The following is a 13,140-nucleotide window of genomic DNA, read 5'->3' on the forward strand; positions in this document are numbered from 1 at the left end:
CTTGATGCCACGTTCACTGGGTGAAATCCACAGCAGACTTCGCCTTATCTCCCACATCTCCATCTGGATACAACTTGGGTTTGGACTTGAGTTTATTCCTCTCTGATTTCTTCACTTGGTCGGGTATCTGGTGTCTTACCTGGCACTTAACCTTAACAATTGGCGACTCTGTGTTGAAAATGTATCTAGCCTGCCAAAGCATGCGCTCAACAGTGTGATTCTCATGAGGCTATAACAAGCTTGAGCGCTTCCACCCAAACGGCTTTGAAAAGGTGGAAGGATGAAATATGCATCATCCAGCTGATGTTGTTCGGTAACGTAGGAAACTATAGACGGGGGTTGATGCGCACCTTTTGGAGCTACTCACATCTCCGACAGGTGTGCGGCTGTGCGCAAAGCGGATCTGACTGCGGTGCAAAGTACTAATATTCTCCGGGCAGACAGTCGTCCTGGGTGCGTGTCCAACTGTTTGGACTAAACGCCGAGTGTATCTAACATGTGGACCTGGGACGCATGCAACAGAGAGCCCTAACCATGAGGAGGAGCCGACACCGCGCAAATATGGGTATGTACACCGTTCCGCATGGTACTCGTGCATTTCAAAGTCTTTTTCCTAATTACAATTCACTTAAAGCCAATGTCGCTGGTGTCTTTGCCCCCTGTGGTGTATGAGTGATGACTGCAGGCTGGGGGATCGGATGGAGGTTTTTCTCTCAGCAACTATTTTACGGATACTGCTTGATGCATGTGATTATCAATCTCCTTTCCAATGTTCAAGAGCATGACTTTGACTGTGATAATGAATGTAAATGTGTGTCTAGATGCAAATGAAGTAGGCTGCAAATAACCCCTCTGATAAAAAATGAATATGGGTTAAAATGTTTGGTCCCCTGATTCAGATTACATTTTATTCAATGTATTCTCTTCTTGTTTGTGTATAATAGTTTTGATTTCTATTTATGAGTGCTCATACGTCTATCACTTCTCTGTGTGTCTGCAGGACTTCTCTTGCTATTCAGATGGCTTGTATTCACAGTGGTGGTGCCCGCCTGGCTGCTTGCTGCTCCAAGTGGCATCCGTGAGCGTCCCTGCCTCCAGAGCTGTAGATGTGATGGGAAAATAATATACTGTGAATCCAATGCCTTCCGTGACGTGCCAAACAATGTGTCTGTGAGCACCCAGGGCCTCTCCCTGCGTTACAACAGCCTGGTGAACCTCCGAACACACCAGTTTGCAGGCCTGAGTCAACTAGTGTGGCTCTACCTCGACCACAATTACATCAATGATGTGGACGGCCAGGCTTTCCATGGGATACGGAGGCTGAAAGAACTGATTCTCAGCTCAAATAAGATCACACTGCTCAAAAACAACACTTTTCATGATGTTCCGAATTTACGCAATCTAGACCTTTCCTATAATAAACTGCAGGTTCTCCAGCCTAATCAGTTTGTGGGTCTGCGAAAACTGCTCAGTTTACACTTGAGATCAAACTCCTTGAAAACTGTCCCCATGCGAGTTTTCCTTGACTGTCGCAACCTGGAGTTTCTTGATATTGGCTACAACAGGCTACGGAGCCTCACACGTAACGCCTTTGCTGGACTCCTTAAGCTCATCGAGCTTCATCTGGAGCACAACCAGTTCTCAAAGATAAACTTTGCTCATTTCCCCCGCCTGACTAACCTGCGGGCGCTGTATTTGCAGTGGAACCGTATCAAAGTGCTGACCCAGGGCCTGCCGTGGATGTGGACCTCCTTGCAAAAGTTGGACGTCTCTGGGAATGAGCTCCAAGTGTTGGACCCGAGTACGTTTCAATGCCTTCCTAATCTGCAGACTCTTAACCTGGACTCCAACAAGCTGAGCAATGTGTCTCAGCAGGCAGTGGAGGCTTGGATCTCCCTCACCACAATCAGTCTGGCTGGTAATTTGTGGTACTGTAACCCAAATATATGTCCCCTAGCGGCCTGGCTCAAGGCCTTTAAGGGTAACAAGGAGACCACTATGATTTGTGCCGGCCCAAAGGAGGCCCAAGGAGAGAAAGTGACCGATGTGGTGGACACTTATAACATTTGCACAGCAACACCGGCCCCCGTCCCATTAACAACATCTCCCCTCACCTCTGCATTTCAACCTGAGCTGCTGTCTCTTCCCACAGAGTCTGTGGAGGATAAGAAGCAGATCTGGAACAGGACAGCCTCCCCTACTCCCTACGAGGCCACCCCCACCTTCTCTTTGCCAGACACTGAGTATGTTTCCTTCCATAAGATCATAGCTGGTAGTGTGGCACTCCTCTTATCCGTGGCTATAATTCTGCTGGTAATCTATGTCTCGTGGAGGCGCTATCCCAGCAGCTTAAAACAGCTTCAGCAGCGCTCAGGAGTCAAAAAGCGCCAGAAAAATGCACGGGAGACCGAGCGCTCCCTTAATTCACCACTGCAAGAGTACTATGTGGACTACAAGCCTTCACACTCAGAGACTATGGATGTGCTGGTTAATGGGACAGGACCTTACACATACACCATCTCAGGCTCCAGGGAATGCGAGGTATGACCGTTGCCCTCCAAAAATCCATTTCCACTGCGAGGCATGAGAGGTAAATTTTCTAACAATCTGTGGAGAAAAAACGTTATTTTTTCTCCTCTGCTCTTGTCTGTTTTGGGATAAGGAAGCAAAGGTCAGTGCATGGTGACTTGTTTTACAATATGCTGGGTTTGTTCAGTTCCATATGATTACCCAGCTGTTGTTCTGAATCATACAGTTTTGCTGCTAAAATATGATTCCCATTAGCTGAAACTGCAGAGCCAGCTCTTCTCCCTGGAGAACTTACAGTAAGATGCATTATGCACAAAGGAGACCCATCTTTTATTTTTGACATGAAACAGCCTATTGATGAATCTATGTATTATCAGCCAGCCTATTATTTATTCACAAATGGCTTGCTGTCCACACAGGAATAACAACAAATCAAGTCACTCTGCAGGTGGTCCTTTCCTCTCCTGTGTGTTTGCTGCAACAACTGTAGTGGCAAAAACACAAGTGGTGTGAATTTTGATATCTGTTTTTATTTGCTGTATCAAATATGTTAATATTTACAATCATACCAGCTGATCATATGTCTCCTTGTCTGTCTCTAGCAAGCATGTACTTAAGATTTTACTTAATCTCCAAAATGAAAATAGTCACTGCAGGCTGGAGAACACTATAAAGGCCTGCAGCCAAATAAAAGATAAATGATGCATTTGGGCTCGATTCCTGTCTGGCTTAAGTGTACTAATGCAGTTACAAACTTCAATATGCTGCTTTTGTTAATCTCAAAAAGATAACGACAATATTCGGCATCACAAGTGTAACTTTTGTCCAAAAAGTTGAAATTGACAAAGCCAGACTCCTTCACACAGCAGACTCTGAACCACTGTATGACACGGAGGGATTAAGACAAAAAGCCTTGACAGAAGGACTAATCAATCTGCTCATGCTTAATTAGGCACTTTTTCGCCTGTGTAGTCTTTTTCGTCCCTTAATGCTACGCATCTGTCTTCCTCTGTCCAGTATCTTTGTTTTTAATTGGCAGTATGGTTAAAGTGTGATTACCAGGACATGTTGTGTTGAGGGAAGACATTGTGTCACTGGAAACCTAGTTGAACCTTTTGTCGGACTAACCCAACACGTTGTAAAGTCCAGAGGACATCTTTCTTCTTAGTTATTTCTGTCAGTGCAGCTCAGAGACACAGTTTTATCTAACACTCCCACACAGCTCATTAAATATATTCCATATGTACCCTATGAATCATTCCATAATATTTCAAGTCAGTGGATTGCACTGTAGCCTGACTCACGTTCTTGTTTTGCCCTTTACTGAGGACACCAGAGAGACCAGCTGAAATGTGTCATGGTTTCCAGTAATGTCAGATACTTCGAGGTACACAGGTAGCTAAATCAGCTCTGTGTTAGATTATCTGTGGTAGAGCATTTCTCAAACACAAAAGTGGCTTGAGGTGAGATGGTCGGCTCATCAATCTTGTTGCTTTCATGTGAGAATGTGGCATGGGAGCATTAAATGGCAGACCTAATGGGGCTTCTACTAGCTAGAATAACGAATAGCCCATCAGAGGTAAGGAGCTGAGGCTTCCCTCAGCTTTGTTATTTCTTGCCCTCTACAGTTCAAGAGGGCAGTTTTTCACAACAGTAGTTGTGAAAAATGTAATAGGATTTTGTTGCCCCTTTCTGTGTTTGTGTATATTGGGCCAAACATCGCAAGGATACATAATACATCAGGAGACTTTCCAGACCAACAGCAGTTTTTTTCATGCAAGTAGAAACAATTTCAAACTGTTCGATCAGCTGCATTGTTTAATCTATTACAGTGTCATGTTTATTACCCATGACACTTCATCAGAATGATAGGTCGCAGTACAGGAAGCTCATAATGTGCAGTGATAGTGTCTTATTAGCATCACAATACAGGCAATGAAGCACAATCTCTGCATATACAAAATAAGGTTGCTCCTCAGTTTAATTGAATGGCACACAGTAGATAGTGTAGATAAAGATGGAAGAGATAGAGATGTTTCTGAAAAAGGCTTCTCTAGAGTTTAAACCCCACAGTCAGTATAGTCATCACCCCAACATAGTGAGCCCCCTGTACATTATTTTAGCTTTCCCAGATAGCAAGCACTTAAGCTATTAGCTGTATTTTCAATTAGGAGAAAGAGCTTTGTAAATGAAGTCTGTTATCTTCTGAACATGCCTGGATCAGCAAACTTGTATTACATTTGTTTCTATAGGTTTCCTCCAGGACAGCTTAGGAGGTTGGTTTTGACGCTGCAATCCGAACCCGGCAAGTGTGCATTTCCATGAACACTTTGAACTGTGCGGTTACACAGCCTTCCTGTGGCTCATTATTTAAACAAAAAAAAGCTCTCTCTTCCCTTGAATGCCATCCACTTCTGAACTCACAGAGCAGCTGCAGTCGTTGACGTCCGCCCACGGATCATCCCCAGCAAAGTTAGCTCAGAAAATATCACCGTGCAAATCCTACTGTCTTAGCCGAAGGCGATTCTTGTACTTGGGCAGAATTTGCAAGCATTAATAAAGTGAGGGGTTCCTGCTCACAGATAATTTAAGTGGGCTGTGAGATCAGATAAAGTGAGGAGAAATGAAGGTGTTCCACCTCTGCTGCTGCATCGACCGACTGATACAAAGCTGCCTGAACTAGACTTTATTATTACAATTTTCAATTCCACTCATTTTTAAGCTCAGGGGCTTTGTCACCTAAAGGTCACCTACAGTATCATGCAAAATCCACTTTTTCATGTATTTTATACGTGTCCTTTCTGTGTAAAGAGATTCTGAAAGTTTCAATAACAAAGATTCGCTCACTTTTTGTCCGGATCCATTTATATAAAAACCTGCCTGAAAATGAGCTGATCAGATTTTGGCCACTTTATGATGTCATAACGATTTTTTGGCTTGTGTAACCATTAGCCAATCACTAACCAGGGTTATCACCTGAATCACCTTATCACCTGCATCTCCTCCTAGAGCACCATTGTGTTTTTTTTAACCAGATATCTCTCAGAGGGGCGTGGGGAGTGGCTCCTTATTTTCATCTAAAGTAACAGACAGAGAATCAGCACTTTGGAAACAGGGCTGAAACAGAGGGGATTATGGGATGCTGCAATGATCTGTTTGGTATTTCAGCCAAACACTTCAGAGACATGTTTTGTATATGTCTGAGACCTATAATATATTGATTAAAAACAGTATAATAGGGGACATTTAAAGTAACGATTTAGGCTAGCACAAGCCTTAATCGTGCATTAAGTCGTTTTCACTTTTCATTGCTCTCTGAAATGTGGCACCCTGCATCTTCCTCGTGGTTATATTTCAAACTAATGGCTTCTCTGGATCGAACTAGTGTTTGCATCTTTCAAATCCTGCAGCTGTGGGTACATTTCATTCAACAAACATTTGTTTAATTCTTAGGATTTAAAAGCTGATCCCTGTCTTGAAAATGTCACGAATAAGAAACAAAGATGATAAGCGATCAAAATATACTGCTTTTTCTTGCCAACATGGCAGCTTGCACTTCATCTTTGCGTAAATGCACAGAAGGCAGGCTTTCATCCTGTGAAGGGAGTTTGACAGCCTTCAACATTTTTTGTTCACTTGCCAAATAAACGTTGAGTAGAACTGCCTCTTGAAAAAGACGTGTCATTTCCTGACACATCTGTTTTTACGTATGTTGTGGGAAGAACGTTGGTGTAATTTATTCATGCTGTGATGAAAGAATACTGTATGATAAATGACACATCATTTGTGCTTTAGACATTCTATAAAAAGGTAATATCCGACCTATGCCATTAATTCTCATTTTTCTAGGTTGCCTCTTGTTTAGTGGATTTGAAAATTACTGTTACAACAAGACCGTATGGCAACGATCCATGGTTCCAAGAAGTAGAGTACTTAGCTTTTTATCATACCTGATGATTTTCTGAAAAATGGGCTTTGGTCATCTTGACTCGATTCAAACTCAACTGCAGCAAAATACAGGGAGAAACAGCCTTTTAAGTGAATTGGCTCTAATGGCTCTTACATAACATCATTTTTAATGTCATGTATTATTTATCATCAGTTGTTTACATGTATACACTTATGGAAGCTTTACAGCAACAGGATAACGTCCAAATCCAATTTTTTTAGATGTTGAAAGCAACAGTTGGATATTTTGGTAATCTTAATCGCTTCTTGTTAAGAGTTAGATTTATACTGCTCTCATTCTAAATGTAGCTAGCCTGGTTCTGTAGAAAGGTAACTAAATCCATCTACTGCTAAAATGTCTCAGTTTACTAACATGATAAAGGCTTATCTTGTTTTCATCCAGGCAAATGTGTAAAACAGCATGCCCGTGGTGATATGGGGCGTTATGTGCCAGACTTGCCTGGATTCCTTAACAGTCATAACAAAAAAGGAAGAAATAACTCCTTTTCCACTCTATATGTGAAAATAAGCTAACCAGCAGTAGCTTCATATTTAGCATACATATCAATCTTTAAATAACTCCCTGCAAGACAGTGAAAAAGTATATTGTACTGTATGTTAATCTACTCCTCGAATGAACTATCCATACTTATCTGCTTTAAGTTCATATTATTCAGTATTTACTTAATCAATAGAAATCTATATTAACTGTATACTAGCCTATTTGTGCGAAAGCCAGTGTTTAAGTGTAGCAATGTATGTAAAAGTGTCTAATGAGACTTTCACACCGGACGCACCTTAAGGCTGTGATTTCATGAGTCTAAACGCTGCAGTGTGATTCATTAGCTCCAATTATCATAATCAAAACTGAGGCCTATCTTTGGTGTTAAGCACTGCTCAGGTTGCTCTGTGTGTGGGGTGAGATCAACTCTAAATAAACATACTCTGCAATATTTATGATTCTGACTTTTGGCAGATGTTCCCTTCTGGAGGTGTGATGTCTGCTGTGGTGAGGAGGTGGAATACATTTCACAAAGCTAGCAGCAGGAAGAAGAGACACGAGCCTGTAATCCAACATGGTTTGTTTAAACGAAGACGGCAATTTGGTTGCTTCATAATAATTAATCTTAGCATCTCCTCTTTCATCCAATAGATGTTTTCAGGATTGTATTATTCTCATTATGATGTACTAATAGAGCATGCCCCAGCCTGCTAATAGCTTGATCTGGCACAGGCGGGAAATGTGATGTTCTTCCTCCATGCTTCGACACAGACAATATTGAATTTCACTCCGGGTTAGATGTACTTATTTACAGAACATGTACAATGAACTGCTTTTTGTGTCTCTGACTGATCATCACAGGCTCTCACAGAGGCTTAAAGCCAGACGAGTGATAGTCGCAGGTAGATATATGAGAAAACATTTAGCCGCTGAGGAAAAATAAATGGAAATTATTGCTTTGTTGGCCTCCAAACCTCCGATTTAAATTGAGGTCAGCATTGATTGACAGCATCATTAACTCTGATATGCACTTGATATTATACAATAACCGGGCCCTTCACTTTAAGCCCAAAATCAAATTAACTTGTCTGTTATAAACAAATCAGGTGACTGACATTTACTACACTGTAAAATTCATTTTAACAAAGAACTGTTGAAATTACCAAATGGAATTAGAGGACCCCTTTTTACCGAAAGTAATTTGAGGGAGAATGACAAAGACCACTGAGATAAATCAAGCTAATTCAAACATTCCCATCACACAATCTGCAGTGGTCCTTCCCTCCTGCAGCCACACATAAACCATGATGAATATTTAATGGGATATTAAACTTCTCTTCTCTTTTGTGTTCATGGCCATTTTGTTCCGGCGATTGTGAATGAGCTAAAAACCAATTTTGTGTTAATTAGAGGTATGTTTTAATGGAAATCCTCTCTGATACTGAACATCTCACATCCGACTGAGTGAAAACAGCTGATGTCAATAATTAACTGGAAGAGTGCAGACCTCCTTCAAGGACAATGGTGCATTCACTTACAGCTCTGACGGTCCCATTTTTCTAGTTGGGAATTCTTACTTAAGACTTCCGTGTGTTAATGAGCTTTAAATCATAATATGGAAATAACATGGACATTTAAAAAAAAAAGGTGTGTGTATTTTATTGCTCACAACCTTTAACCTACAACTCAAAGTGAGGGCACAGTAACGTACATTTTCCAAGTCAGGAACAAATGTTCAGCACATGAATGCACCACAACCAAAGAGATGATTAGATACTTCCGACTTAACGAGCCAACAGTCTGACATTGACATCCATTATAGTCATTGTTGCAAAATGAGTCATCTGTAAATGCTTTTCAGAACTAAACAGACTGCATTTCCTGTCTTAATCTCTCCCATTCTACAGGCCAATTAAATATAACGAACAAATAACTGAAAAAACTATTCTTAGGTAGCTATCTATTGACTACTACTATCTACTTAGTATTCATATACAGAAACTATAGATTTTCTCTCTCAGTGATCAGAGAATCTGCCCTCTAGCTATAATTTTCCTATTTTGCTGTTTTTGGGACATTTCTTGGTGTCAACTTCTAAGATCATTATCACAAAAACCAAGAGAACACACACACACACATAACGAGGTGAAACTTGCTACAAAACAAGAGGGAATCTCTGGCTTTCACAGTTGGGAGGGGGGAGCACTTCTAGTGTTGTTGTCCTACAGTAGGCAAGGGATCACACTTGTGTTATTGTGTTAACAATGCACAATCGACAAGGTTAGGTTTAGGCATAAAACAAGCTTAGTGAAACATTGTGGTTTTTCATTAAATCAATACTTTGACAGAGACAGGACTATTTAAAAATGAGGTGAGGAACAGGTGGAAACAATCAGGGGCGGGGCAGACACTGATGATGGCGGGAAAACCACACAAGGGGAGGAAGAAAACAGGGCCTGAAATTAAAGACAAGAGGTAAATACAAAATAAAACAGGACATGACAGACAAATACATAAACATAACTAACACATTTGACGAGACACAACAGTACCCACCCCCACCCCCCCCTCTAGGGACGGCTCCTGACGGCTCCTCCTCCACTCCTCTAAAGCTGCCTTGACTGCTAGCAACTTCTTGTCACCTACGTCGTAGTTCCGCTCAGCTGAAGACAACTTACGGGACAGGTAGGCGCAGGGATGCATCCGGTTTTCCTTTGTGGATCTCTGGGACAACACTGCTCCTATTACCACATTGGAGGCATCCACTTCCACCACAAATGGTTGCTGGGGGTCTGGGACGGTAAGAACAGGTGCCGTGGTAAATCTCTCCTTAAGAGTCCTGAAGGCGGTCTCGGCCTGGGGACTCCACTGAAACAAGACTTTGGAGGAAGTGAGATTATGAATGCGGGAGCAGCAACAGAGCTAAAGTTCCGGATAAACATTCGATAAAAGTTTGCAAACCCTATGAACTGTTGCACCTTTTTCTTGCTGGTTAATGTGGGCCAATTAGCCACAGCACTAACCTTGGAAGGGTTTATCTATACCTGGTTGGCGGTTACAATGTGTCCCAGAAAAGAAACGGTGGCTGCGTGAAACTCATACTTCTCGGCTTTGACGTAAAAGTGGTTTTCCAGTAGCTTCTAGAGGACTTGACGAACCTGTGGAACATGGGTTTGACTGTCTCGGGAAAAGATTAATATATCATCCAGATATACGTACATACACAAATACATTCAAGAAGTCTCTTAGAATGTCATTAACGAAGGTCCGGAAGACAGCAGGAGCGTTACATAATTCAAAGGGCTTGACCCGGTACTCATAATGTCCACTGAGGGGTATTAAACCCCGTCTTCCACTCATCCCCTTCTCTTATCCTGACCAGGTGATAAGCATTTCTGAGGTTGAGTTTGGTAATAATGTTAGTGCACTGAAGCAGTTCAAACGCTGATGACATTAATGGCAGGGGGTAGCGGTTCTTTGTGGTAATGGCGTTAAGTGGGATGCACAATGCAGTCAATACATGGCATGAGTGAGCCATCCTTTTTACTCACAAAGAAGAATCCTGCTCCTGCCGGTGAAGAGGAGGGACGGATGATTCCCGCTTTCAGGGAAGACGAGATGTATTCATCCATGGCCGCTCGCTTTGGTCCGGAGATGGAATAAAGGCGTCCCTTAGGAATGGGTGCGCCGGGTAGCAGATCGATAGCACAATCAAAAGGGCGATGTGGAGGTAGTGACAGAGCCTTGGTTTTGTTAAAAACCTCTCAGATCGTGGTAACATGCAGGAATCTTAGACAACTCAGGATACTTATCATAACCATTAACTGGTGTGGTCTCTGAGTTTTTACTGGACATGATGACTGGGTGAAGTCTGATTGCCGGGGTCTGCGTTATAGCAGGGAGAGGCGGATTAGGAACACTACAATTTTGCTCACATTCCCCTCCCCATTCCTTAACTTGGTCTGGTTTTTTTAACCAGGGGAATCCTAATACAAGTGAGTGCTGAGGGGAGTTAAATAAATGAAATTATAACATTTCAGAATGATTCTGAATAACTACCTGAACGGGCTCGGTATGATCAGTGATTTGACACATTCGTCTGCCGTCCAAAGCGCTGGCATTGATGGGGTGGGCCAAAGGAATAGCCTTAAGGTTAAGTAGTTTGGCTAGCTCCCAATCCATAAGACTCTCGTCGGCCCCAGAGTCAATCAGTGCCCCTAGTGTGTGTTCTTGGTTACTACCTATGTAGTGTTACCTGAGTAAGTGTGTGTGGAGGGTATTTCTAGGGGAATTTGCTTACCAGCGCCCTCCTCATAGCCGGTGAGCTTGTCCTTTTCCCGGACATGCGGCATGCTGGTGACCCGGAAGTCCACAGTAAAAACAGCTTCCCTCCTGTAGTCTGCGCTGTCTTTCCTTTGGGGAAATCCTGGTCCTTCCCAGCTGCATGGGTTCCTCCCGTGATTGTGGAGGCGCTGTTCCTGGAGTTGCAGAATCCGGCGGAATTCGCAAAGAAGAATTCCCAGGAAAACGCCCCTGGTGGCTTGGAGGTCTAGGTGTGGCTCAACGCCTCTCTCTCTCCCTCTTTCTGAGACGATTATCCACTCGAGTAGACATGGAAATTAATGTTTCCAGGTCTTGAGGCAATTCCAACGGAGCCAGGCAATCCTTTATGGGATCTGACAGTCCGTTCATGAACGCATATGCGGGAGTGTTCCAGCCACTGTCCGAGGTTGCGGTCCGAAATGTTATGGCGTAATCTATGACAGGGTAGGAGTGCTGCTTTATCTGCATAAGAGTCCGGGTGGCCTCCCTGGAGGTTGAGGTCTGATCGAACACCCGGCGGAATACGACCTGCATATGGGAGAGTCTCGAGCCCATTCAGACGTGGCCCATGCCGCGGCTCTGCCGGTGAGGTGGGAGACCATGAAGGCGATCTTGGCTTCTTCGGAAACAAACGCCACCGGATTGTGTTTATAATGTAGACCACACTGGACCAGGAACGTTCTGCAGTTTCCAGACTACCCGGAAAACCTCTCTGGTGATGCCAACCGAAGTGGAACAAATGCTGAGCGAACCTCTGCCTGGCCAGCGGCAGGATCGACGGGAGGTGGCGCCGTCGGCACATCTGGAGTCTCTAGACGGGTGAGGATCTGTTGAAGCTGATTGACCTGTGCGGTTACGGCGGTCTGCAAACCCTCCTGGCGGTCCGACAAACCTCTTACTCCGTGCCCAATAGCTGTTAGCTGCTCTTGATTGTAACGCTCTCCACAAGCTTACAGGATTGAACTCACAATGCTGAACACAAGGAAGAGGAGACAGAGTTTATGAGGTAAAAAAGGTTTATCAACCAAAAAATCTTTCAGGAGACAAAAGGAGGGATTAGATGTCCACTTAATCCTGGGCCAGGGTTTTCACCAGCGGAGGTGCGGAGATGCACGGAGGTACGCTGGCGAGGTGAGCCGAGGATTCAGAGCTGGCGAGAGTTTACCGGTTGGAGCTGGTGTGCGTGGAAGCACGGGGGAAGGCGAGGAGAGCCGGGGATCCAGAGCTGGCAAGAGTTGACAGGCTTGAGCTGGTGGCAGGCAGAGGAGTAGGCAGACGGATACAGCGTGGTGAAACGAAAAACTGGTGAATACTGGATGGAGGAACCGGGTATATATGCAGGTGAAGGTGAGTAGTTGTAATCCGGATGATGAGCAACAGCTGAGGGGATGAGTTGGCGGGAAACAGAAGTGGGCCAGCCACGCCCAGCCAGGAAGACAAACACACAGACAGACAGACAAAAACAAACACAAAATAAAGGGGAGAAGAAGGAGGGAGAACTACAAATACTCACATTAATGCTGGTGAATTAAACTGCCTTGGGCAAACAAAGCAGTCTGAAGCGCTTTTGGGTCGGCTGGGTCCATTTTTGGTCAGTTCGTTCTGTCAGGACCTCGACACAAACTGATGAACCCAAATGCACGACCCAGAGACAAAGTCTTGAATGTAATAAAAAAGTGTATTTATTTTAACAGATCAGGTAATCCCTCTTAACAGAGTAGGTAGTGGAAATAACAAAAAGCGATCACAAGGAGGAAAAGACTAGCGTAACACAAAGAGGACTTAATAAAAACTTATGCCTAACAAAATAAACAAACATAACAAAACCTGACATGTAA

General features: G+C 43.5%; 1 protein-coding gene across 3 annotated transcripts in view; it reads left to right on the top strand.

Moving 5' to 3' along the window:
- The window catches only part of LOC117543840 (leucine-rich repeat transmembrane neuronal protein 4), a 59,926-nt gene continuing 46,786 nt past the window's right edge, over positions 1–13,140 (top strand). For 2 of the 3 annotated variants that reach the window (XM_034212410.1, XM_034212411.1), the window contains exons 1-2: positions 1–565; positions 1,001–2,590. In XM_034212410.1, the coding sequence (XP_034068301.1) occupies positions 514–565; positions 1,001–2,547 (1,599 nt within the window). In that variant the 5' untranslated portion in view covers positions 1–513 and the 3' untranslated portion in view covers positions 2,548–2,590. Of the gene's footprint in view, positions 566–1,000; positions 2,591–4,781; positions 4,845–13,140 lie in introns of those variants that run through there. The other variant, XM_034212412.1, reaches the window with a different exon arrangement.

The sequence above is a fragment of the Gymnodraco acuticeps genome, unplaced genomic scaffold (assembly GCF_902827175.1).
Source record: "Gymnodraco acuticeps unplaced genomic scaffold, fGymAcu1.1, whole genome shotgun sequence".
Taxonomy (NCBI): domain Eukaryota; kingdom Metazoa; phylum Chordata; class Actinopteri; order Perciformes; family Bathydraconidae; genus Gymnodraco; species Gymnodraco acuticeps.